The 22,467-nt window shown below is 37.8% G+C and overlaps 2 protein-coding genes and 4 pseudogenes across 2 annotated transcripts; 3 read left to right on the top strand and 3 right to left on the bottom strand.

The window, feature by feature from the left end:
• Window positions 1-1,562: 1,562 nt before the first annotated feature.
• LOC149045038 (uncharacterized) lies at window positions 1,563-4,337 on the bottom strand. Its single transcript, XM_089206580.1, has one exon. It carries the CDS (start codon window positions 4,062-4,064, stop codon window positions 3,474-3,476), a length of 591 nt encoding a protein of 196 aa, XP_089062706.1. The 5' UTR covers window positions 4,065-4,337; the 3' UTR covers window positions 1,563-3,473.
• A 119-nt stretch (window positions 4,338-4,456) lies between these two features.
• On the top strand, window positions 4,457-6,964 carry LOC149045037 (zinc finger protein 862-like; annotated as a pseudogene).
• A 684-nt stretch (window positions 6,965-7,648) lies between these two features.
• On the bottom strand, window positions 7,649-8,628 carry LOC113675171 (uncharacterized; annotated as a pseudogene).
• A 1-nt stretch (window position 8,629) lies between these two features.
• Window positions 8,630-11,270, bottom strand: LOC149045036 (uncharacterized; annotated as a pseudogene).
• A 5,144-nt stretch (window positions 11,271-16,414) lies between these two features.
• LOC149045035 (uncharacterized) lies at window positions 16,415-17,835 on the top strand. Its single transcript, XM_089207909.1, has one exon. The coding sequence runs from the start codon at window positions 16,696-16,698 to the stop codon at window positions 17,833-17,835; it is 1,140 nt and encodes a 379-aa protein (XP_089064035.1). The 5' UTR covers window positions 16,415-16,695.
• Window positions 17,836-19,332: 1,497 nt separating this feature from the next.
• On the top strand, window positions 19,333-22,048 carry LOC149045034 (ATP-dependent DNA helicase PIF6-like; annotated as a pseudogene).
• Window positions 22,049-22,467: the final 419 nt, after the last annotated feature.

Raw genomic sequence — 22,467 nt, 5'->3', positions numbered from 1 at the left:
TACCAGAAATATGAGTCACAGGATCCCACAATATATTTAAAAATAGAGTACTTAATATTTTAATACATATTTTATAGTTTATATATTTAAATTTTATATCTTAATGTATATAGCTTATTATTACTCTTTATATACATATTAAGGTAGAGTGCCCCCAATTTGTTCTAATGCTAAATACAGAGACACTTAATAAAGTTTATGTATTTATGTATGTCCTATTACAATGTTAGATAGGTTAAGGTATGACTAAAAGCCCTCTACAGTTTTTTCAGGAAAACATCCTTTTATAATAACGAAAATTTTGTAAAATCGTCTTATCAGGTGCTAAATTATTGAATGAGTTTAATCATTTCGTACATAAATGCACATCATTCTACCGCCTTCAAATTACTAAAATCATCTTTTGCAATCTCTAAATATGTTTTAGAAGAGATTTTGAAAGGTGTTGGGTCTTTCTGGTAAATGGTATAATTTAATCTTGACCACATAAATTTTACTGCTGTAGAAGTACATGTACCTCATAAATAAAGCTAATTTTCAACATGTGCAAAACCTCCAAATGGCTCAAGCTTCTGGTGGATGCAATTCAAAAGGTTAATGGATAGATTTCTGTAAAAGTTTCTCTAGGCAATTGATTGTCGGCAACATGAGAGGTTTTCAAAGTCAGTCAAAAATGAAATACTTGACTTCCTGCGATCATTGTTAATTTACAGGTCAGACAGGTATTTTACCCTGAGTCGATTGTCTTGATCCATTTCAAGCCAAAAAAAGCACATGGGAATAAAGCAATGAAATATTCTAACCTTTCTTTGTTGTAGAAGGCAGCTTCAATACCATTTTAGTGTAGTTTATTTGTTGCTGTTCATGAATCATTGTCAACTTCTGTACAAGTGGTTAGATGCACATTTATTGGCAGGAGTCAAAATGTTCCTTGTTACCTGGTAAAAACACTCTTTAATCATCTTTCGTGATATCCTTTCACTGGCACATCTAATCAAAAGGTTAAGTCATCTTGTGAACATGTTCTGCTTTGTTCTGTGAAATACTGCATCCCAAAACTTGCTGCTAAAACACATGGCGGAGTTACAATTTACCACTGACTGTCAGTTAATGGTCATGCAATGCTGCTGTTACATTAAAGGGGGTAGTAAAAGAGCTGTGAGAAGGGCTAAACTGTACATAGATTGCAGTAACAGAATTTATCAACTCCATTTACTCAATGCTTAAAAACATGTAAATTATGATACGAATACTGATTCTCGTCTCTTTTTAGAAATCTCCAGGAAAAGTTTGCTTCATTGTTTTGGTGGATGAGGGTGGTGGAGGGTGGAATGTTGGAACTCTTTTTACCACTGCAAAATCCTTACTTTTCCCCAACTAACCGAAATAAAATCCATGAAGAGCTGTAAAGCATAATAATATCTATAATATTTTTATATTTTTGCCAATATGTTCTAGGAACTGTTGTTCTGGCTGGGCACTAAAAAGGGACTTTCTGAAGTCAACTTTTAGAAGACAATAAATAATTCAGCCGTTTGGCAGAAGGTGTGGACTAACAAGAACAAAGCAAAAAAAACCAATTTTTTATTTAAATGAATCGCCACAAACTGATGGTTCTCACCCACACCCAAAATATACCTTTTCTCTTTTTCACAGATTCTACCACCCCAACTGTACCAGAAGAAATAATATGCTATATACATGGTCTATTGCCAGTAAAGAATGCCAGGAACTCTGAAAAAAAGTACTTTGACTGCACACTGCAATGTAAAGGGGGTTATTGCTGTGCTCTTTGTTTCTCACAACAGAAACAACCTGAATTAAAATAACATTTGAGAAAACAAAAGGTACAGTTAAAATTTTAAATTTTACAACCTCCACAAGTGATGACATAATATTAAATCACTAGAGCAAGATAATTCCAAATGAACAATCTGCAGGATTTAACTACTCTGAGGATCTGATACCCAGTGGGGTGGTAAGCAGCATTTCCACACTGAATAATGTTGCCTCTGAGAACCTCATCACCATCAAAGCACAGGTGGTGAACATTGCAGCAACAAAAGTAGTCAATATGCAATATCAACGAACATTAAAGAAGCAAGAAGGTTTAATAAGAGACCCTACAAGCTCCATTAAAGTCATTCTCTGGGAATCCTATGTCGACACCCTCACCCTAAATTCAACTTACATTTTTAGAAACCTTAAGGTGAAACTATCTAAAAATAAAAACGAAAGGCACTTGAATACCGCCAAAGATGTGTCCTTTTACGCCAAAAAAACTGCACCATTTACTCAGCCATTAATAGATGTAAACAGAGAGTTGGCAAGCATGGTAACATCAACAATTAATGGGAAGATAATAGGATTCCTTGAAATAAACACTGGGGTTTGTAGAGGATTGTACCAGTATGTGCATATAGCACTGTGTTCCCCAAGATGAAATGACTTGAGCTGGTTTACAATCTTCGCATTGTCCAAGGTCTTTGCTGTCTTTATTTGGAACAACTTTTTCCCTCCATTATATGCAGCCAATTGAGTTGAACAGCGCAGACTAACTCTTTACCATCAACAAATTCAAGAACTTATAACTCACATGAAGGTGGATTTGAACTTGAAAAGTGTCAGTAAAACAGACATGACACTTGCAATATTGAAAGCAAACCCAGCCATCAACATAACTTATGATTTGCATTCAAACAAAGCACAAGCAATAAATTAATTAGCATAACTATACTTGACATTCTTTAGCCATGAGATGATATGATAGTTGCATTTTTCCCATTATAGGACAAGCACAAACAATTAATGGAAAGAGAATAAGATTACTTCAAGTAAACAACTCAATTGGCTGCATATCATGCAGGAAAAAAGTTGTTCCAAATAATTACAATCAACTCATTCCATCTTAGTTATCCAGCATAACTATACTTAACATTATTTGTTAAGCCATGAAATGATATAATAGTTTTATTTTCCCATTATATGTTAACCATAACTTTGTTTTTGTTTCATTAAAAATTTTGCCTTGACCTACAATCAGTTATTACCCAAGTATATTAATTTGTTTGAGAAAAAATTGGAAAATGAAGAGGTTACACTGTATAGCAATACATGTATGACATGTAGTTCCACATTTCGTTTTATTTGAACAGTTACTTATTATTTCTTGGCCATTCAGGCGTGGATCCACACTGGCTTCCTTCCATTTTTCATCATAAATATACTTTTACTAAAAAAAAAACTTCCAAGTTGAAATCTGGATTTCCCTAAAATGGAAATTGAATTAAAAGCTTTGAATTTAAGGTACTGTAACTGTTTGTTCCTCCCACAGTTCTGCATGCACATATTGAGTATCATAATAAAAGACTGTCACTGCTGACATAAAATAATTTAAACGTTGAAACCTTGTTACAGATCTTGAAGGGTGGAGATAGGCATAGTAGAAAATATAAATCAAATGTCCTTGAGACTTAAAAGACAAACTTACCAAGTTCGTTCTGTGTTATGAAACAGGGAATAAGTCCATCAGTATCCTCTCCTACCACACCGATGACACCTTTGTTATTAATAATAGGTGATCCGAGGACAGCAAATTTCTCGATGGTACATTTCTTCCCTTCAAAAGATGTAAGTACATGCTTCTTCTCTTTTTTGATGTACTGGAATTTAAACTTCAAGAGTTTTTTTCCTCCGATGAATGACTGTGTACAGACATCATTTTCAATTACGTTACTTCCTGGAGCAATCAACATGAGTGCATCGCAACTTTGAAGACCCTCCACTGGAATAAACGAAAAACTAACAGCTTGCCCAATCTTTGATTTACCTAGCTGATAATTCTTCTCCTTGTATCTCGAACTCTGATGAAATTTCACTGACTTGTGATTGGTAAGGGCACGATCGCCCTCGTTAAAAACACCCTTACAAGTCAGCAAGCACTGCTTCCCTACTACATCAACAGCACTTGCCATTCCTCTTGTTTGGTAAACAGGAAGATCATGTACAACCTCTCTTACCGCAAAGATGGCTCTTTCGGCTTTTTGTGGTCGGGAAAATTCCATTGTCTGAGTGAAAAACAAATACTCAAACTTTGGCCTTGTGAAACTCCGTAAGATTGTAAAAGTTCCTAACGGCGGTGTGGTAAGGCAGCGCCGATATCGACAAATCTTGCGCGCCACCCTTAGAGGGCTGGGGGAAATAGCGGAAGTGGAGAAAGTTGTCCAAGTGGTCAGCAGTAAGTCTTTACCAGACCTTACGCGTTTTATATTTTTCCGCTTTTCCGATCTTAGGCCTATCCTTCACATTACAGACTTTTAGCGGCTACTAATAGAACATTCCTGAGAGACCAGGGTTCGAAACTAACGGGTGTCCTATTGCCCGGGGGCATGTAAAATTTGGCTTGGGCAACTGAAATCTTCAGGCCAGTTGCCCCAGTGGGCAACTGGCTTCCTCCATGCAGGGCAACTGCTGGAACTTGGAAGTAATAATAAAAATAATAATTTAAATCACTTAGAAATAATAAAGAAAACAGAAAACCAAGAAAAGTTGTCTTTTTTGTATGTAGCTAAACAGTAAAAGCACCTTGATTTTCAACGCTCGTCAGGGAGTGAGATCGCAAATGCGTCACTCATGTCAGCGGTACACTTCATGAGAGGATGCACAGAAAGATCTTGAATGCACATGTGTTCAAAATGGCGGGTAAAATTACTCGATTTTTTAGCTCTAAGTCGGACAAAGAACCACAACGAGACAAAGAACCATCCGATAATCTCCAGCCGCCTGCCAAAAAAGTTTGTAGCAACTTAACAGCTTCTAAAAAGTACGACAGCACTTCGAGAGTACGAAAGTTCCTTCCAAAATGGGAAAAGGATTTTCCTTGGATCCAGTTTGCTGGAGGTAAAATGTACTGTAAATACTGTTTGGAAGTAAATGAACATGCAGACAAGAATAGCTCATTCTACAAGGGTTCAGATAATTTCCGAATTGGTGTCATTCGTGCCCATAACAAAAGCAAGCAACACTTGCGATGCGCTGATGTTTACCGCTCAAAACGTAACCCACAAAACCCAATTGAACAAGGTTTGAGAAATATGGAAAGTGCTGTTCAAGGAAAGTTGATGAAATTGTTTAACACAGCATACTTTGTGGCAAAAGAAGAGATGCCCTTCAGCAGTTTTAAGAGCTTGTGTGAGCTTCAAATAAAGAATGATGTAGAGCTTGGTAACACCTATTTCAATGATCATGCATGTAAAAACTTCATTGAATCATCTGCAGAAATTTTAAAAGCTGACTCAAGTGAAAAACTAAACAATGCAAGCCCTCGCTTCTTTTCAGCAATGGCAGATGGTTCCACAGACTGGTATTATAGAACAAGAACTTTTGTTTGTCAGGTATCTTAACAATGGGTTACCTGTGAATAGATTTTTAACTGTGCAGTCAGTTAAACATGCAAATGCTGATGGGATTTTGCAAGCAATTGACAATGGATTTAATTATGCCAATGTAATTAATTGGAAAGATGGACTAGTTGGATTTGGTGCTGATGGTGCTTCTGTAATGATGGGTAGACAGAATGGAGTACTCAAGAAAATCAAAGATGATGTCCCACACCTCATTGAAATGCACTGTGTGGCACACAAATTGGAACTTGCAATACTTGATGCATTTAAGGATGAAAGCATTTTAACAGAACTGAAGGATCTTCTTCAAGGGATTTATAAACATTATCACTATTCTCCAAAGGCTTTACGAGAACTAAATGAGCTAGCTCAAGTTCTGGAACTTAGTGTACTGAAGCCTGTAAGTTTACTTGGTACAAGATGGACCCCACACCTTCACCGGGGACTGAAGGTATTCCTTCACAACTTTGCAATCATTTACACACATTTTCAGAACACAGCTGCTCAAGGGAATGGTGCCAGTGCTGTGATGCAAGTACGAGCCCGAAAAATCACCACACAGATGTCTGACTTCAAACAGGTACTTTTCATGCACTTTATGCTTGATGCACTTGATGTTGTCAGTCATTTAAGCCTGGTAATGCAGAAAGACGCAGTCACTTTAGCGGAGGTGAAAGATTCCATTGAATGCACTCGCTTGTCTATGCAGGCCTTGGTGGTAAGACCTGGTGCAAAGCTTTCACAGTTTCTGGAAGCTGTGGGAGATCATGGTAACCATTTCAAAGGTGTTGAACTCAACAGACAAGATGGAGATATTGCTGCCTTCACTAGGCTTAAAGAAAGAGTAATTGGGTCCATGGTTGCCTATGTAAACACCAGGTTTGCTAATGTGAATACCAATGATGTTATTGCTGCTTTTGACATGTTCAACACTAGCCTGTGGCCTGATCGTGATGATGAACTGACACTGTATGGGGAACAAGAACTGAACACTCTTGTTGATCATTTCAAGCTACTTCTTGAAAGAAATGATTTTGATTTGGAATTGGTGGATCAAGAATGGCAAGAACTCAAAGTTTGTATTAAGAGAAATCATAGCCAATTGAGGATGCTTCCCATGTGGCAGAGAATCTTTGCAGAATATTCAGAAAGATTCCCTAACATCCTCATGCTAGTGGAGATAATGCTTGTGTTACCATTGGCCACGGCATGTTGTGAGCGTGGTTTTAGCACCTTGAAACGTATCAAATCAGATTGGAGATCACGCCTGGAAACAGAAACCCTTGATAACTTAATGAGAATCTCTATTGATGGCCCAGATTTGGAATCATACAATGCTGCTCGCGCCTTGCAACACTGGTGGGACAAAGGAGAGCGACAACGACGCCCAAATTTTCAGAGACAATAAAACACACCATACTCACTACTGTAAGCAATTTTTATTTTAATGTCAGTGGGCAACTACCTTTTAGAACAGGGCAAGTACAGTTTTTGGGGGGCAACTAAAAATTAAATGGCAGTTGCCCAATGGGGCAAGTTACCTCAAAAGTTAATGTCGAACCCTGGAGACCAAGCCTGACTTGTTTTTGTGCCTGCGAGAAAGTCACCATGGTTCCACGCTCGTTGTGTAACAAGCTCACAGTCATCTTTGCGATCGTTGGGTTGAGTTTTGAGATTATTTTTTGGAACCTGCATAGAACGCGGCGAACAAATACAAAAGTATTTGACGTATTCTAAGCCTCCATTTGACAATTATTTCAACATATCTAAGGCTGTATATCCTTCTGTGAATCTCCCATCTTTGCTGATAGACATCACGGTGAAATTCCTGAAGACAGCTGGCGAAAAGTCTGATGGAAGTAACAGTTCGAGCACTTTAGAGCAAAATGTTTCTTAATCAACGACATCATGTTTCTTAATCAACCCTAAGGTCAGAAATCCAGGAGGGGAATTAAAGGAGTTAAAAATCCAAAACCTTGCCTTGAGGAGCCTTCAGCGTTCATTTAGGAAATCAGTCAGTATTTATCCTAGATATGCACCTGCCATTGTACGTTGTATTAAAAGCTCTTTAGTTTTTGCTTCTATAGTACCTCTTATAACATTCTTCTGAATTTATTTGCTTGTCACTTTTGAAAGCAAAATAAACAATATTTCCCAGCACCTGTTAATTCATCTTTGCCTCAGATTCTTTACATCAACATGGGCTACAAGTATTACATGGTACAAAATGTTCAGTCACAGTTTGTTTATACTACATCACCCAAATTCATGCCCTCAACAGTTGCTAGTACAGCTGTAGGAAGTTCTATTAATTGGATATTATAAACAGGTTCTCTCTCTAATAAAGAATTGTCTCTTTGGGAAAGAGACAAGTTATCTACAATCATCTAAAATAAGTCATTGTCTTGGAGAAATTCATTCCACTCATCAAGAAACTCCTTGCCAAAATCATAGCCATTCTCCTCTAAAGGAGAAGGCTCAGATGAATGCATTCCTGTAGCCACATCATTAAAAACTTTGCCGATAACTCTCAGAATCTCCTGTGCACGACACATATCCAATATCTCCACAAATCTATAAACCTCTGATAAAAATTACATCCAGATTATCCAAAACTTGGGTGATTTGGTGCTGGGAGAATCCAAGCATAAATTGTAAATTTGTGAGTGTCCTCACATCACCATGAGCTGTTGCGTTTAACAGTTTGATAAGTATGGTCTTGCAGTATTGAACCAGGAGACCCTTAACAGTTTTCCTCTGCTCTGTATCCACTTGCCTTTTTCTAATTGATGCACCATTGTTTACTTTCTCTTGAGAACAAGGATAAAATGCTAAAGCTCCACAATCAGACAAACCACATTCATAATCTGCAGCACAGTTATCACAGCACAGATGCAGAACATCGTGCTGTCAAGTAGTGCAGTTAAAGTGCTTGAACAACTCCTTTCTTCTGCAATGATTTGTTTTTACATATTGTTTCATATAGCCATCAACATGGGCTAGAACAATTCCATGGTACAAAATGTACACACAACTTTGAGTACCATCCCTGCCTGCTCTCCCAGTTTCCTGAATATAAGATTCCACATTTTTGGCAGGTCCATAGTGAATGACTATGCACACCCTTACAATCTACCCCCATTCCAAAGACAATCGTGGCAATCAACAATCGAATAGTTCCATTTATTGACTGGAAGGAGAGAAGAATTTTCTCTTTGTTTTCCATCTCCATAAAGAAGTTGGTGAAATAAAAATGAAAGATCTTTAGCCAAAGCTAGCAAGTCTGGTGTTATGTCATCACCAAGCAATATATGGACACCTTCAACCAAACAAGCAAAATGTTCAGGGTACCTCTGCGGTAAGATGTCAATTAAGCACGGTACCAACTAATAGAGCAGCCATGCTTGAAGTTCTGAAGCCTTAAAATAGGCAAAACTTGTCTCCAGTTCTCTTGGAAGTCTGAATAAAATTAGGAGGCTCCTTGTACTTTAGTCTTTTATCAATAGCTTTTGTTTTGTTACCGATAAACCAAGGCTTTTTATATCTTGATGGGGGCAACCAGAGGTTCAGGAATTGTTTGCTTACTCTGAGTAACACACCAAGCACGAGGTCAAACCAAAGGAACTTTACCAGTGGGGTAACATCATAAAATCCTTTCACTCTTGTATTATTTTTCACTGCAGACAGGACATTCTCTAGAATACTGTCACTGATGCGCAAAGTAACTGGTGAGCCTTGAAAAGGATAGCACTGCACATGTCCTTTCCCTTGCTTAGTTGTGTAAACTGTCATCAGTAAACACTTCAAAGAATGTTGAAAATCTTGGCATTCCCTTCTCTTGCCAGAGTCCCCAGAGAATTATATTTTTTGGCAAATTGTTCTTCTAGGGGAAGTTCATTAATAGCAAGAAAAACTGGCCCTATATTGACCTTTGAAGACTTGTACAAGGGAATGCCATCTGTGTTGAAAAGCAAAGTTAAGTGATCTTCATTGGTAAGAAATCCTCCATTTTGCTTGAATTTCTTATATTCAATTCCATCGACAATGTCTCTTATAATTGAACAACTTGGTAATTTTTTGTACAGCTGGTTTTTTTGTTCAAATACCATTACTTTCCAGAAGTTTGCCTAACTGTTGTTCTATAGAAACTGTAACAAAATAAAGGTTTCTCTGCTTCTTAGCTGGTCTTTGTAAATTTCCACCAAAGCGTAATCCCGTGCATTGTTTTCCTTCACCATTAATTGTGCTACATTGGTAAAAGGTGTCATCTTTTGTTAAGATGGAAAAACTCTTCCCAGAATAATCATAGATGTTTGTGACACAGTTACCAAGTAGTTCAGGTCAAAGAATGCAGATTGTTATCCTCTAGGACAAGTAGCTTCAAGAGATCCAAAAGGTCAACAGAGGCAAAGTCGTTTAATTTTTGTTTGGCAATGTATGAGAGAGTGAGCACACCTCCTGTTCAGTGAATTCTTTCACAGAATCACTGCATGTTGTTTGCAATTGATTTTCATTACCCTCTATGTCTAAAAAAAACTCTAGATGTTATTTCTGTGGTTAAGATGAGCTATAATCATCATTTAACATGGATGTTAATGTAGTCATATTGCATTGTTTATTAGTACAGGTTAATGTATTGGTTAATGTATTCTTCATCTTGCTCTATAGGTAGATTTTTGTTGCTTAAAGTACAGTATGTCTTCCTTTTTACATCACTTCCAGTACACTGTCCTTTAACAATGTTATGTTCTAATTCTACACTATCAATGTTTATGTTTTGAATGTCATCAATTTCTGTTATTGTTGTTTCTTTGTTTGTTTTGACATATTTAACATCGTCAAATGTGCAAACTGTGAGAATCTTGAAATTCTCTCTTGGCTATAATGTTTATGCAACCGATTGAAGTTTTGGCGGTTGCCATGTTGTTCCTTCAGGTGTGACGGAATCCGATGAAACAAAGAAGTCAGTACAACGTTAGTTGGTCGTCTTAAAGACAGATAAAAAGAGGAAAACAACTTCTGATGTATTTGCAAAGTTTGATAAAGTGTTCGAGTCCTTTGCGGAGTATCAGCAAGTGCTGACAAGAGCTTCCTTGAACCTGAAGCAGAAAGAGAGAGGCAAGAGGAGGAAAGAGCAGAGAAACAAAGAAAGTAGGATCAAGAATTTCTCCTGAAACTGGTGCAGGTTCTTCAAAAGTAAAACCAAGTAAGTACCTGCATCAGTTTCCATTTCGGTATTGACATTTTGTGCAAGCTGTTAAAAAAAAATTAGACTAGCTTATGAGCAATTTTGAAACTTTCATTCCTTTAAATTATATTTCTTATAGTTAATTTCATGGCATCTGAATTATATTGTTAATTAATTTGCTGTTACTTATTGCTCAAACTGTATAGCTTGCATTTTTTTGTGGTTTTATCTCACATGTGATTGGTAAATACACAATTAAAATGTCAAAGTCAAAAAATATTGAAGTGTTCATGATTTTTGGATTCACATAGTACATGTAATAGCTAAAATCTTTCTTTAATTAAACTTGCATGACCATAGAATTTCTAGCTACAAAAATTTTATAAGCAAAATTTAAAACAGGTCTGCACAGTACTTAATGTTAATCAATAAAGTTGTCCTTTTGTTTTGCTTTTTAGTCTCTTGAGCAGGCATTCCTTTTGGCTCACAATCTCTAATTGGGCAGGTCAGGAGAGATTGCATGAGCCAAAAGAATGTCTGCATGGGATTCTATTCATACAGTAATTAGCTTCTCTGATGGCTAGAGCATTCCTGTTTTGTCCTTGGTTTGGGTCGACTGGGAAGACACCAAGATGGAGCTGCACATCTTGCAGCCACTCCTCATTTAAGTCCTCACCCATGACTTCACAGAAGTTGTGCAACACACAACAAGCAGCAATGACAAGACAAACAGTCTCAACACTGAGTTCCACCCATGCTTCTGAACCTACCCTTTAGCCTTCCATAGGCATTCTCAGCCACCACTCTAGTCATGCTGGGGATCTTGTTGAAATTCACTTGTTCTCCATTAAGTTCCCATTACTGTATACCACTTCATTAGCCAGTCACTGAGCGCATATGTGGAGTCTCCAACTATCAAGGGTGGAACTCACACACCTGATGTGACTCAAGATAATTGAAGTGGTAGGAAAGCCCTCCCACAGCAGTGGGAAAACAGTGGTAAATTTTTAAATAAGCGTGCATTGTGAACTTTTGCCGGCCATCCAACAAAACTGTCAACAAAACGATAGTTGCTGTCAACCAATAGGTTTAGGAGGCGAGCGTGGCCTAGTGGTTAGGGCGCTGCACTTGTAAGCTGGAGGTCCCGGGTTCAAGTCCTCCTCCCCGCCACTGGATGGATTTGTCTTCGGTGGCCCCGAATTCAACTCCTGCACGCTTTGTAAATAGCCAACTGGTCTGCCTCCTACCAGTTGGGGTTTTTAACAAGTTTCTGTTCATTTACAATATTTGTTTCCTTATTTACAGTGTCCCCAATTAGCACAGCAGTGCTAAAATACACTGACACTTAAATAAAGTTATTATTATTATTATTATTATTATTATTATTATTATTATTATTATTATTATTATTATTACCAATCCCTGCAATGTTACTGCCTGGAATCCTTTTCAATTCACATAATCTTCCGAACTTTGGAGAGGTGCAATGACAGGCACATGGCAACCATCAAGAGCAGCAACTACTTGGGGATGGAGACCTGCTTTCACTCCAAACTCAAGGTAAGCTTGGGGCTCATTGAAATAGCTAGTGCGTCAACAACAATACATATGATACAAGACATCTGCTGTGGAAGTATCTGTAGAGTTGTCTCCTGGCAAGCTTTGGACAACTTTCCGCATTTTTTCAGCTTTCTTCTCTCTGTGTTTTCCAACACAAAAGCACAATATTTCACCCATCCACCATTTTGCTTACATTTTACATGTTGTGGCTGTATGATGTTGTAACATTTCACGTCAATTACACTTACATGAGTGCGAGGCCGAGCATGAACATGAGGCTGCATTGTTGTCAGCTCTTGTTGTTTGCTGTGAGCGGGTTGATCAGTTAACCATGTTTAATTAAACATGGTTTCATTAAACTCTGTTTAATTAGACATATTTTGATGGTGTGAACATGGTATAAGTTTGAAATGCAATGTTAAAGTTGCTGTGTTTGAAATACAATGGACGTTTTTAAGTCCTTAGTGAAAACTCATTTTGTTAGGAAAGCGTATGCTTGTTATTTTTAGAATTTTACATTTTGACTCTGTGTAATTGTTAGCTTATATATATTAGATATGGTTTGGATAGTTTTATTATATTAGATTTATTATTTTACTATTATTTTAATGTAACTTGTAAGGCGCATCTGAATATATTCATATAGATATTTGCGCCAAATAAGTATTTATTAAATTAAGTTGCTGTTTGAAATTAAGTATTAAAGTTACAATTCAGCTTTCCTGAACAGTTGTGGAGTTGCTATTTAGTTAACATAATATATTATATGATTAATTGCTTCTGGTTACAATTGGGTTATTCCTTTTTATCATATCTGCTCCCCCTATACAAGAAACTAGTCTTCAATTAAGAATTAGCCTACACAAGTCTATGAACTATTTACAATCTCCCAGATATATGCTGTCATTGACTGCCTATTTTTTAGTATTTCTAGATCCAAAGGCAGATCGGAGTGACCTACAAAATGTACTTATGTTTGAGAGAGGTATTGAGTTTTTTGTTTACATTATATACCATCTCTTTTGGAGAGGAAAAAGTGAAATAAAATCACTATTATCATACAACTCCACAGGTTCTCAAGCTGTTGTGTTATAAGTAATTGTTGTTGTTAATATAAGCTTCTAGAAATCTCCAGACTGCTTAGTCATGCTGATATGTGTACCAAAGAACTTTCTTCAACATTTCATCAAGTCACGCAGTTATTTTGTAATACTACTACACTGGTTCTTTTGAAATGTTCTGGAACACATTATGTGGTATTTATAGGAGTTGCTTCTTGTTAAGAATATCATTCTTTGTTTTATAAAGTAGCTGAGTTTGTAGGATTGCAGATTTTTTCTGTTGGTTAGATTATACAGTAACAGATGTGCAACACTACTGTTGTATTAAAATGAATATTGGTTTCACCCTTAGAAAGAACACCAACCAACTTCATGCAACTACCTTTCCAAAGGTTGTCAGTGATTTCTTTAAGAAAGGCATCTATGTTTATGGAGAAGACACCACCCCTCTAGAAGAAAAAAAATACTTCCTTTCAGACATGTCGATTTTCAGCTTTCTAAGATAAAAAAATAATCATCTCTATGACAAATCATACTGATGGAGAGTCTCAGGCACAGGAAAACACAGATGAAACCAACCTGGTACAAGGATTGACACATTGCAAAACTGCGGCTGTGTAACACAATGTGATAAAACACCAAAACTTCAGTAAAAGAGGTGAAATAATGGTCATATCCATTGCAAGTGTTGTTGTGGTGTAAAACACAAAAATTATAATCAAAATTTTAAGTCAATGCATAACATTACTTAGGTATGTTACCAAAGTCCATTCCCAATACCCATTTTATACTGTTATAAGAGTGTCACAGTTTCTTTTTCCTCATCCATGTATAAATTCTTTTTCACTTTATTAAAGTAAATGTTTCACATTTTCCCTACTCCTTTGTCTCAGTACATCAATTAAAATTTGTGTTTCACTGTTGTGTTCATAAAACGTCTCAATCCAACTCACTAGAGTAACCCCAATCCATCTGAGAGTTTGCGTATTTCTAAAAATAGAAAGAGCCTGGAAAGGCTGTGAGGGACAGAGAGGTCTGACAACCAAGAACTTTAAGTTTGGCAACTATGCAACTGGGCAAAAGTTTGCAACCATAATCAAGCTTCAAAAAATCATCCAGGCAGTGCCAATGACAAGTCCAGTAAGGAAAAGAAAGATGTACAAACTGCAGACCAATACAGTGGCTGCAAAGCCATAAAGCTTTATTGTAAAAAGATTAACCGGAGATGCAGTGCATTTTTTCCTGTAGCCAGGCAAGTTTCAGCGTTGAAGATGGTGTGATTCAAGCAAAGGCCAGTAGGCATCAACACACTGGCAACCATGATGAAAAAAAATCAGGGAAGCAGCCTGACTGTCCAAAATATACACACACCAAAGTATAACGGCAACAGCCATAATTCTGCGGTCCAATAAGCATATGTCATTATCTTGGCAATGCTGGTCAGTTAGCACAGAACAATCTGCTCTTAATCTTGACCATTCAACATTATTCTTCTCATTCATCGCACATCAGAAAAATTTGCAGAGGAGATATTAACACTGCTGTGTTTTTATTCACTTATTATGCCTTCTCCAGGTTTCAGTATGCTTTATACCTTATTCAATGTTACAAAAGAGTCAAAAAACAAGTCAAATTCAAAGAACTAAAAAGCAAAAAAAGCATCCCTCAAAGGCCTTCAAAATAATCCACATCCATCACCAACAATGATGACACTGACTATTCCCCACTCATTAAAGATAATCAGCAAACAACATCACATAATGTACTAAACAACATTCTCACCTGTGATTTTCAGAGAGCAAGCCTCTAAGTGGAGAAAAGGAAATCATCTGTAGATCTTCAAACAACAACTTACTTGCTCAAACTCATTTTAATACCAAGGTTTGGGATATTTCTAAAATGCAAACATGAAGCATGAACTCTGAGTTGCAAGCCTCCCAGACACCCTGATTAAAGATCTAATTCTTCTTGCAGACATAAGAAGAAAGCAGGCAAATCTTTGGATTCAGGGGCTCCGATGCCAACCAAAGAGGCCTTCAGAGAAGCTCTGTCTTGTGCATAGATTGAGACTTTTATCCTTTCCATTCCATAATTGTTTTGCTGATTTCAATAATTGTTAATTTCTGTTTTTCAGCTAGCGTATCATTGTTTCAATAATTAGGATAGTCTCTCACTAGCTCGTGCTCCTAGTTTTGCAAGTCACAGAGCATAGGAGTTGCTGTAGTCATCAGGCATATTTGGAGAATCCAGGCATTTTCCTTGTTCTTCACCACCCAGAGCTAAAATCAGATGTAAGTGGTTTCTGTTTGATTGGCCCAATTTTTTCTATATATCATTTTGTTTCATACTCTGTCATAAAAAAGACAATTGGCTCTTTCATTTAATATTTCACAGTCCTCTTTTATCTAAAGCCAGTTTGTTGACAGATGATCACTTTTCTAAGTTGGTTTACCATCAGTCGCACTAAGTGCAGACTTCTTTTTAGAAGTCTTAAAGTTATGCAATTATGCAGCTATATATTAGGAGTTATCAATTTTCAACCTACTAATACTACTACTACCACTGCTTCTGCTTCATAAATAAAAAGTATTTTGAGTTGAAAAGATAACGTTTTTAATGTGTCATCACAAATCAGCTGCTGACATGTCACTTGCCTTTTGCGCTACTCTTCCAGGTTGATGAATGAAAAGCAAAACCTTCACCATTCACAATCCATGGTCATTTCTCGCTTTACATCTGCTAAATCACTTAAAAATTTGTATCACTTACAGAAACTGACATTCAAAATTTCCTTGAAGAGGAAGAAAACTAAAATATGCTAAGAAAAAAACTAGAGGTACATGTTAATGGCATTTCTTGGGGCTTTGAACATTGAAGATTTGCCACAGGGCTATTTTAGCTGCATACTGTATTTACCTGCATGATACACACATTTTTTTGGAAAAATAACTTTCAAAATTTTGGTGCATATTACACACAGATCTTATTGTTTGACATGTGCCTCCTAATTGGCATACAGTGACAAAAAAAAAAGACTGTAACAAGCTCTGTTGTAATTGGTCTTTGTTAACTTAAGTAAAATCATTTACCAATAAAAATTTTTCAATTTTGATCCACAAATAAATTTAGTTGACTATATAACAAACAGCTGATGAGATAAACATCATGATTACTCTCCATCAATCTAGAGAGACAACAACTACAAAGTGGCAATGTTGGCCCGTCACTTGTACCTAGGCCCTCCCTGAGGGAAACTACATCCGGGCTCCCCAACTATTGTTGTTGTTGTAACACGAAGTGCTCGTGGTCAAGCTCAGGAATAAAGACTGTGTTCATTGAGCCCTCAACATTGTTTGAGTCGTCTGTACTGCCTGACATGGTGTCAGGAGTGGGATAGATCCGATAAATCGACAAGAGAAGCATTTACGGAGAGCAAACGTACATTTAGCGAATTCAACGACCGCTGCCGACTCGTCAAACAGCGATGGCGAACCTCAAGCGACCTGAATTGAAACTCGGCGGGAATATGTCAGAAAATTTCAAGAACTTCGAACTCAGATTCCACGACTACTGCATCCAAGCAGACTACCGAAACTTAGCGAAAAACCCCGAGACAGAGAGAGCAGATTACTACAAGAAACCATTACTGGAAATATCAGCGCTCCGATCGGCAATGCCGGACGAAGCCTTGCAAGTGATCCGTTACACAATTGAACCCCAGATAGCAGCTGATGATCAGAAAAAACCATGGATCTGGATGGACAAATTACGACTTCATTACACTGGATCTATCGGAAGCTCCCTATTGGCGGACAGATTTAAATTCTGGAACACTCAGCAAAGCCCACACGAATCTGTTCAGGAATGGGAAGTTAAGGTCAGACAGGCGGGCAGCCTGTGCTCGTACAATGCACTGACCGACGAAATGTGCCGCGACAAATTCGTTTTTGGCTTGCACGATGGCACAATGAGAGCTGAGTTACTAAAAACGCATTTAAAGTCGGACGGAATGCCCAAGAACATGCAAGATGTCGTTGCCGAAGCCAAGGCCCTCGAGTCAGCCCAAAAAGCCAACAAACTCATAACAGACGCCACAAAAGGAATCGAGGAACAGGTTAATTGGATAAGCCACAAACAAATGAAACTAAAGCGGGAGCCTGGAACCTGCTTTTGGTGTGGAGACCGACGCGGACCTCACCCTTGGAAAACATGCCCTGCCAATGGCAAAACCTGCACTAAGTGTGGAATTAACGACCACTTCTCCAGAGTCTGTCTCGAGACAGGCGGCCCCCAACATGAACAACCAAGGAGAACTACCCAATGGCAAGCTCAGGGTAGGGGGCGAGGCCACAGAGCACCTCGCGGCCGGTCCCAACCAAAACCCCCTCGTGAACAAAACGTACATATGCTGCAGATGACAAATGATCAACACCCTGTGGAGTACTACACTGATGACTACCAAGAACAGTGCTACTCCCTGGAAACAGCGGCCCAGTTCTCGACACCCCTTCCCCTCCACAACCACAAGAACCAAGCACACCAGCCACGGGCCCAAGTGAGCTGCCTATCGACACACCCCTTGCTACAATTCAAGAACAGCCAAGGGATCACCAACCCGAAATGAGAACACGCACAAGACTCATCAAACCACCATCTCGGTTCACAGACTTTGAACTCAAGTAATGCCTGCCATAAACGTTCGCGCTGCATAACAGCACGGTTGCAGAACTTTCCACGATAACAGTCCGAACAGAACCTTATATAAGGCTACACCTGCCTACTTTACTCTGTTCTATTTACTATTAATTTTTTTTTTTTTTTTCAAAGAAGGGGGGATGTTGGCCCGTCACTTGTACCTAGGCCCTCCCTGAGGGAAACTACATCCGGGCTCCCCAACTATTGTTGTTGTTGTAACACGAAGTGCTCGTGGTCAAGCTCAGGAATAAAGACTGTGTTCATTGAGCCCTCGACATTGTTTGAGTCGTCTGTACTGCCTGACAGCAACAAACCTTACCACTGAGAAATGTCAGGGCAACACAGTCTCTGACAAGCTACAAATTGTCAAGTTTGTTAGACAAAATGGAAACCATGCTGCCAAACATAAATTTGGTGTGTCAGAGAGCCATGTCAGGCTGTGGCAAAGAAGTAAAGAGGATTTACAGAAGATATCTCTGCTCAAACGCGCAAACTGTGGAAAGCAAGCTGTGTGGTTGGAGTTGGAGATTGATCTGTTGGCACGAATTACAGAGAGGAGAAAGAATGGCTTAGCTATCCTTCTTTCCTTTGTTTGAATGAAAGCACTTAGGCTTGCCAAAGAGGAGAAATATAACATTCCTGTTGGAGTGTCTAAAGGCAGCAATCACTGGTGCCAGGGATTCATGAAGAAGAATAGCCTTTCACTTCAGCAGAAAACCATATTGGCACAATGACTTCCCGACGATTCTGGGGAGAAGTTCGCACTGTTTCATCACTTCATCATAAATCACCACAAAAAACACAACTACCCTCTACACCTCATTGCTAATATAACATGGAGGCTCTGCTCACATTTAACATCCCACCAAATTGCAATCAACAACACAGCTGAGAAAGCCTTAAAAATATGCACAAAAGGAAATCAGAAGAATTGTCTTACAGTTGTGTTGCCCTGCTGTGGAAAAGTTTAATCTCACCTTTTATCCACACGTGTGAGCGCTTGGTCAGTGATAAGACCTCTCACATTTTCAGACATTTCTCAACAATCTCGCTCTATAATCTGATGAGTGTTTTAGCATCTTAGATGACTCTTCTGCAACTCTCCAACTTAAAATCAAAGAAGCTATTCACATTCAATGGGGACAACCTTCAATTAATCATCAATGTTATCATGTTAATTTAACTTTCCATGTAATTGCATACATTGTTTGTTTCTATTGTTTGTTTTGTCCAATGACCTTCGTTATACACTTTAAATTCAACTTTATAGAAATCAGAACTGAAGATGACAAGAACTGTCAACTGTTTTTAAAAAGTATCATATATTTCCTTAAACTTGTGACATATCTGCTACTATCCAGACCTGTTCAAAAGCAGTTGACTTTTCTCAGAAAGCAAAGAATTATCTGGTAGACATGTTCTGGACATGGAAGAAAACTGGTAAGAAGGTAAATGCCTCTGAATTGGCTTCCCAAATACAGAGTTTAAGAGTTGTTCGTAACTGTAATAATTGCATTAGACATTAAACTTCTAAAGAACGTGATAATGAAGTCAATTTGGACAAAGGGACTTTTCTGCACAAGAGATTATGCACCACTTGTTGCCATTAAAACTACTCAGTTCATCATTTAATGTAGTTAGCATTAGTTTGGATGGTTCTCACAAAATTCAAACAAATTCTACTGAGAGAAATGTTGGAACAAATGAGTCACTTCTAGATGTTTATGCTAAGTGTGTGATGTACATTGAAAGTATTCCTGATATTATGACTTTAAATTTCTTAATTTTACAACCAAATATATAACTGTTAACAAAAAACTGACACCTTAGTCACCCACAGGAAGTTTCAGTGGTAGTCACCAACAGGAAGTCCTCACCTTGAGTTTTCCCAGTTTATTCTTTGAATAAGAAAGGGCCAAATTCTTCACTTTACTGTAAATATCAACTGCTTACATATAAACCCTGGCAGACAACCCAAGACAATGCTTGGGGTGATCAGCCAGGTAATAATGAAATATGTCACAAAATGGAAAGAATTTCTGGAAACTCTTTATGCTGAAAAAAAATGTTCCTAACCAGCAGGACAAGTTACAAAGTGCTCAAAATTACAGTGATGATGACACAATTGCTCAAGAAACCACACAAGAACTTCCTGCAAATGAAGAATGGATGCTCTTACCAGATCTCACTCCTAGATCATTTGATACAACTGATCAACCACAACAAATTGTTGACTTGCATCATAACTGCCAATCAGATGGACTTAAATATCAAGAAAGTCAATTAAGAGAAATGTCTTCATGGATTAAAACCAACAAAGAGTCCTTCACTTCAACAACTAGGACAGAATAAAATATAGATATCTATATATCTAAATATAGTGATATGCAGAAGCATGCTTAAGATATTATTAAGGGGCATTCAGAGCAGCCTTATCCAAAGGATCCATTATTGCTTATAATTATTGGTGGTGGTGGAACAGGAAAAAGCTACCTCATTAATACTACTACTAATAAAATCTACTTCAACAATAATGTGCAGTGACAGCTACAACTGGCAAAGCTACATTTAGCATACTGGCAGATGGTTGTACTATCCATTCACTATTAAAACTTCCTGACAGTGCAAAAGGCAACAAATATTTAACTGGGCAAAGCCTCGTTAGACTACAAAATATCCTAAAAGTAGTAAGCTATGTTATAATTGATGAATACTCAATGTTAGGCCAAAAATAGTTTCCTGGGTTGACCAACAGTGCAGGCAACCTACTGGTTTAACCAATCAACTCTTTAGTGGAAAGTCAATTATATTAGTTGGTGATCCTAAGCAATTACCCTTGGTAGCAGATAAGCCTCTTTATCACTCTAAGCCCTCCAGTACTCTACAAGAATAAGGTCATTTAGCCTATTTCATGTTTAACACTGTTTATAAACTAAATGAAACAGACAGTAAAAGGATCCACCCCAGAACAAGGTACATTAAAAGATTTATGGAACCAATTATGCACAAGAGATTGCTAAAAAGATGAGTAGAACCTTCTCTTGATTTGTCAACCATTAATAGCACAAAATATCACTGGATTTGAAAATGCAACTAGACTGTATTACAGCAAAGAAGTTGCAAACTACAACTTTCAAAAATTACCTTCTCTCCAACAACCAACAGCAGGGGTTAATGCACAACACTCAACTGAGGCAGCTAAAAAGATAAGTGCTGATGAAATGTCAGGATAATAACTTGTCTTCCTTGCAAAAGGGGCCCATCTTATCCTTACAATGAACTTGTGGGCAGACATCGGTCTTTGCGATGGTGCAACTGGAACTATAGTAGACTTTATCTATGTTTCCAATCAGCAACCCCCTGACTTACCCATAGCTATCATTTTAAAATTTAATGACTACACAGGGCCATCTCTTACTAATAGAATTCCAGGATGTGTACCAATATGTCCAATCTGTAACACAGATGGTCTACAAGAGAGACAACAGCTACCTTTAAAAATTGCTTGGGTCATAACAATACACAAGAATCGAGGATTGACCTTGTCAAAAGCTTGGATTGACATTGGAAAATCTGAAAAAACTGTTGGAGTTTCATATGTTGCTATCAGTCCAATCAAAATGCTTTCAAACTGAATTCTTGAACCAGTCACTTTTGAAAGATCGACAAGCCTCAAAAAGTCAGTGAATCTGGAATATAGAATTAAAGAAGCCCAACTAGATAACCTTGCAGAAATCCTCACTAAATATTAAGTTCACAAGTCATTGTTCTGTGCAAAAATGTTGCTCTGTTAAATTGAAGCTTTCAAATACTCGCAATACTCATAGGCATACTGTAGGCAAAGAAATAACACCCTACCATCATTTTAGATTTTTCACTTTGATTAAGTAACTCAATAACAGCACCCATGAAAAACAGGCCTTTAATCAATAAGATAATAATTAAAATGTAACAAACTTATACAGAGCAGCAGATCACTTTATACTTCACCCAACTATCTGTCCTAACTAGAACTAATTTATTGCAGAGGTCTCTCTCTGTAATTATGAGTGAGGACAAAGAGGCTGATGCCAATGATCCATCTTTAGAAGTTGAAACTGACTAAACAAAGCAGAGGATAAGGAGGGACCTTGAACTCTAGATCATTCATTCCCTTGGGGTGCTGTTCTCACCTTGTAATCCTGTCAGAGGTTAGAGAGGCAAATTTTTGACTTGCAGTGAGAGCCTCATACATTCTACCTATTTTGAAACACTCTCTACGTGAAAAGCTAGAAACACATAGGGAAGTGCTCTTTCTCCCCCTGGACTTAACAGAAAAACAGACACCAGTTTGTCATTTCAAGTTTTGGGGTGGACCCTTAAAACTGGAAAAGTTTCCTTGAAATTGGTAAAATGGCATGTAACACGACTGTCTAGTGCCCTCATGCACACACTCTTACCAGCTACAACTTATTGTCACAGATGAAACTGATGCAATCAACCCCACACTTTGTCCAAGTGATTATTGGCACCTCCTTGTACTTTCAAGCACTGAAGGTCAACTATTAGAACAGGAAGTACC

This window comes from Pocillopora damicornis, chromosome 5 (assembly GCF_964200805.1).
Source record: "Pocillopora damicornis chromosome 5, jaPocDami1.2, whole genome shotgun sequence".
In the NCBI taxonomy this organism is placed as follows: Eukaryota; Metazoa; Cnidaria; class Anthozoa; order Scleractinia; family Pocilloporidae; genus Pocillopora; species Pocillopora damicornis.
This window is presented reverse-complemented; position numbering and strand designations above follow the sequence as displayed.

What these genes read in the sequence shown, in the direction of transcription:
- LOC149045038 (XM_089206580.1), bottom strand. Translation starts at nt 4,064, where the DNA reads ATGGAATTTTCCCGACCACAAAAAGCCGAAAGAGCCATCTTTGCGGTA.
- LOC149045035 (XM_089207909.1), top strand. Translation starts at nt 16,696, where the DNA reads ATGGCGAACCTCAAGCGACCTGAATTGAAACTCGGCGGGAATATGTCA.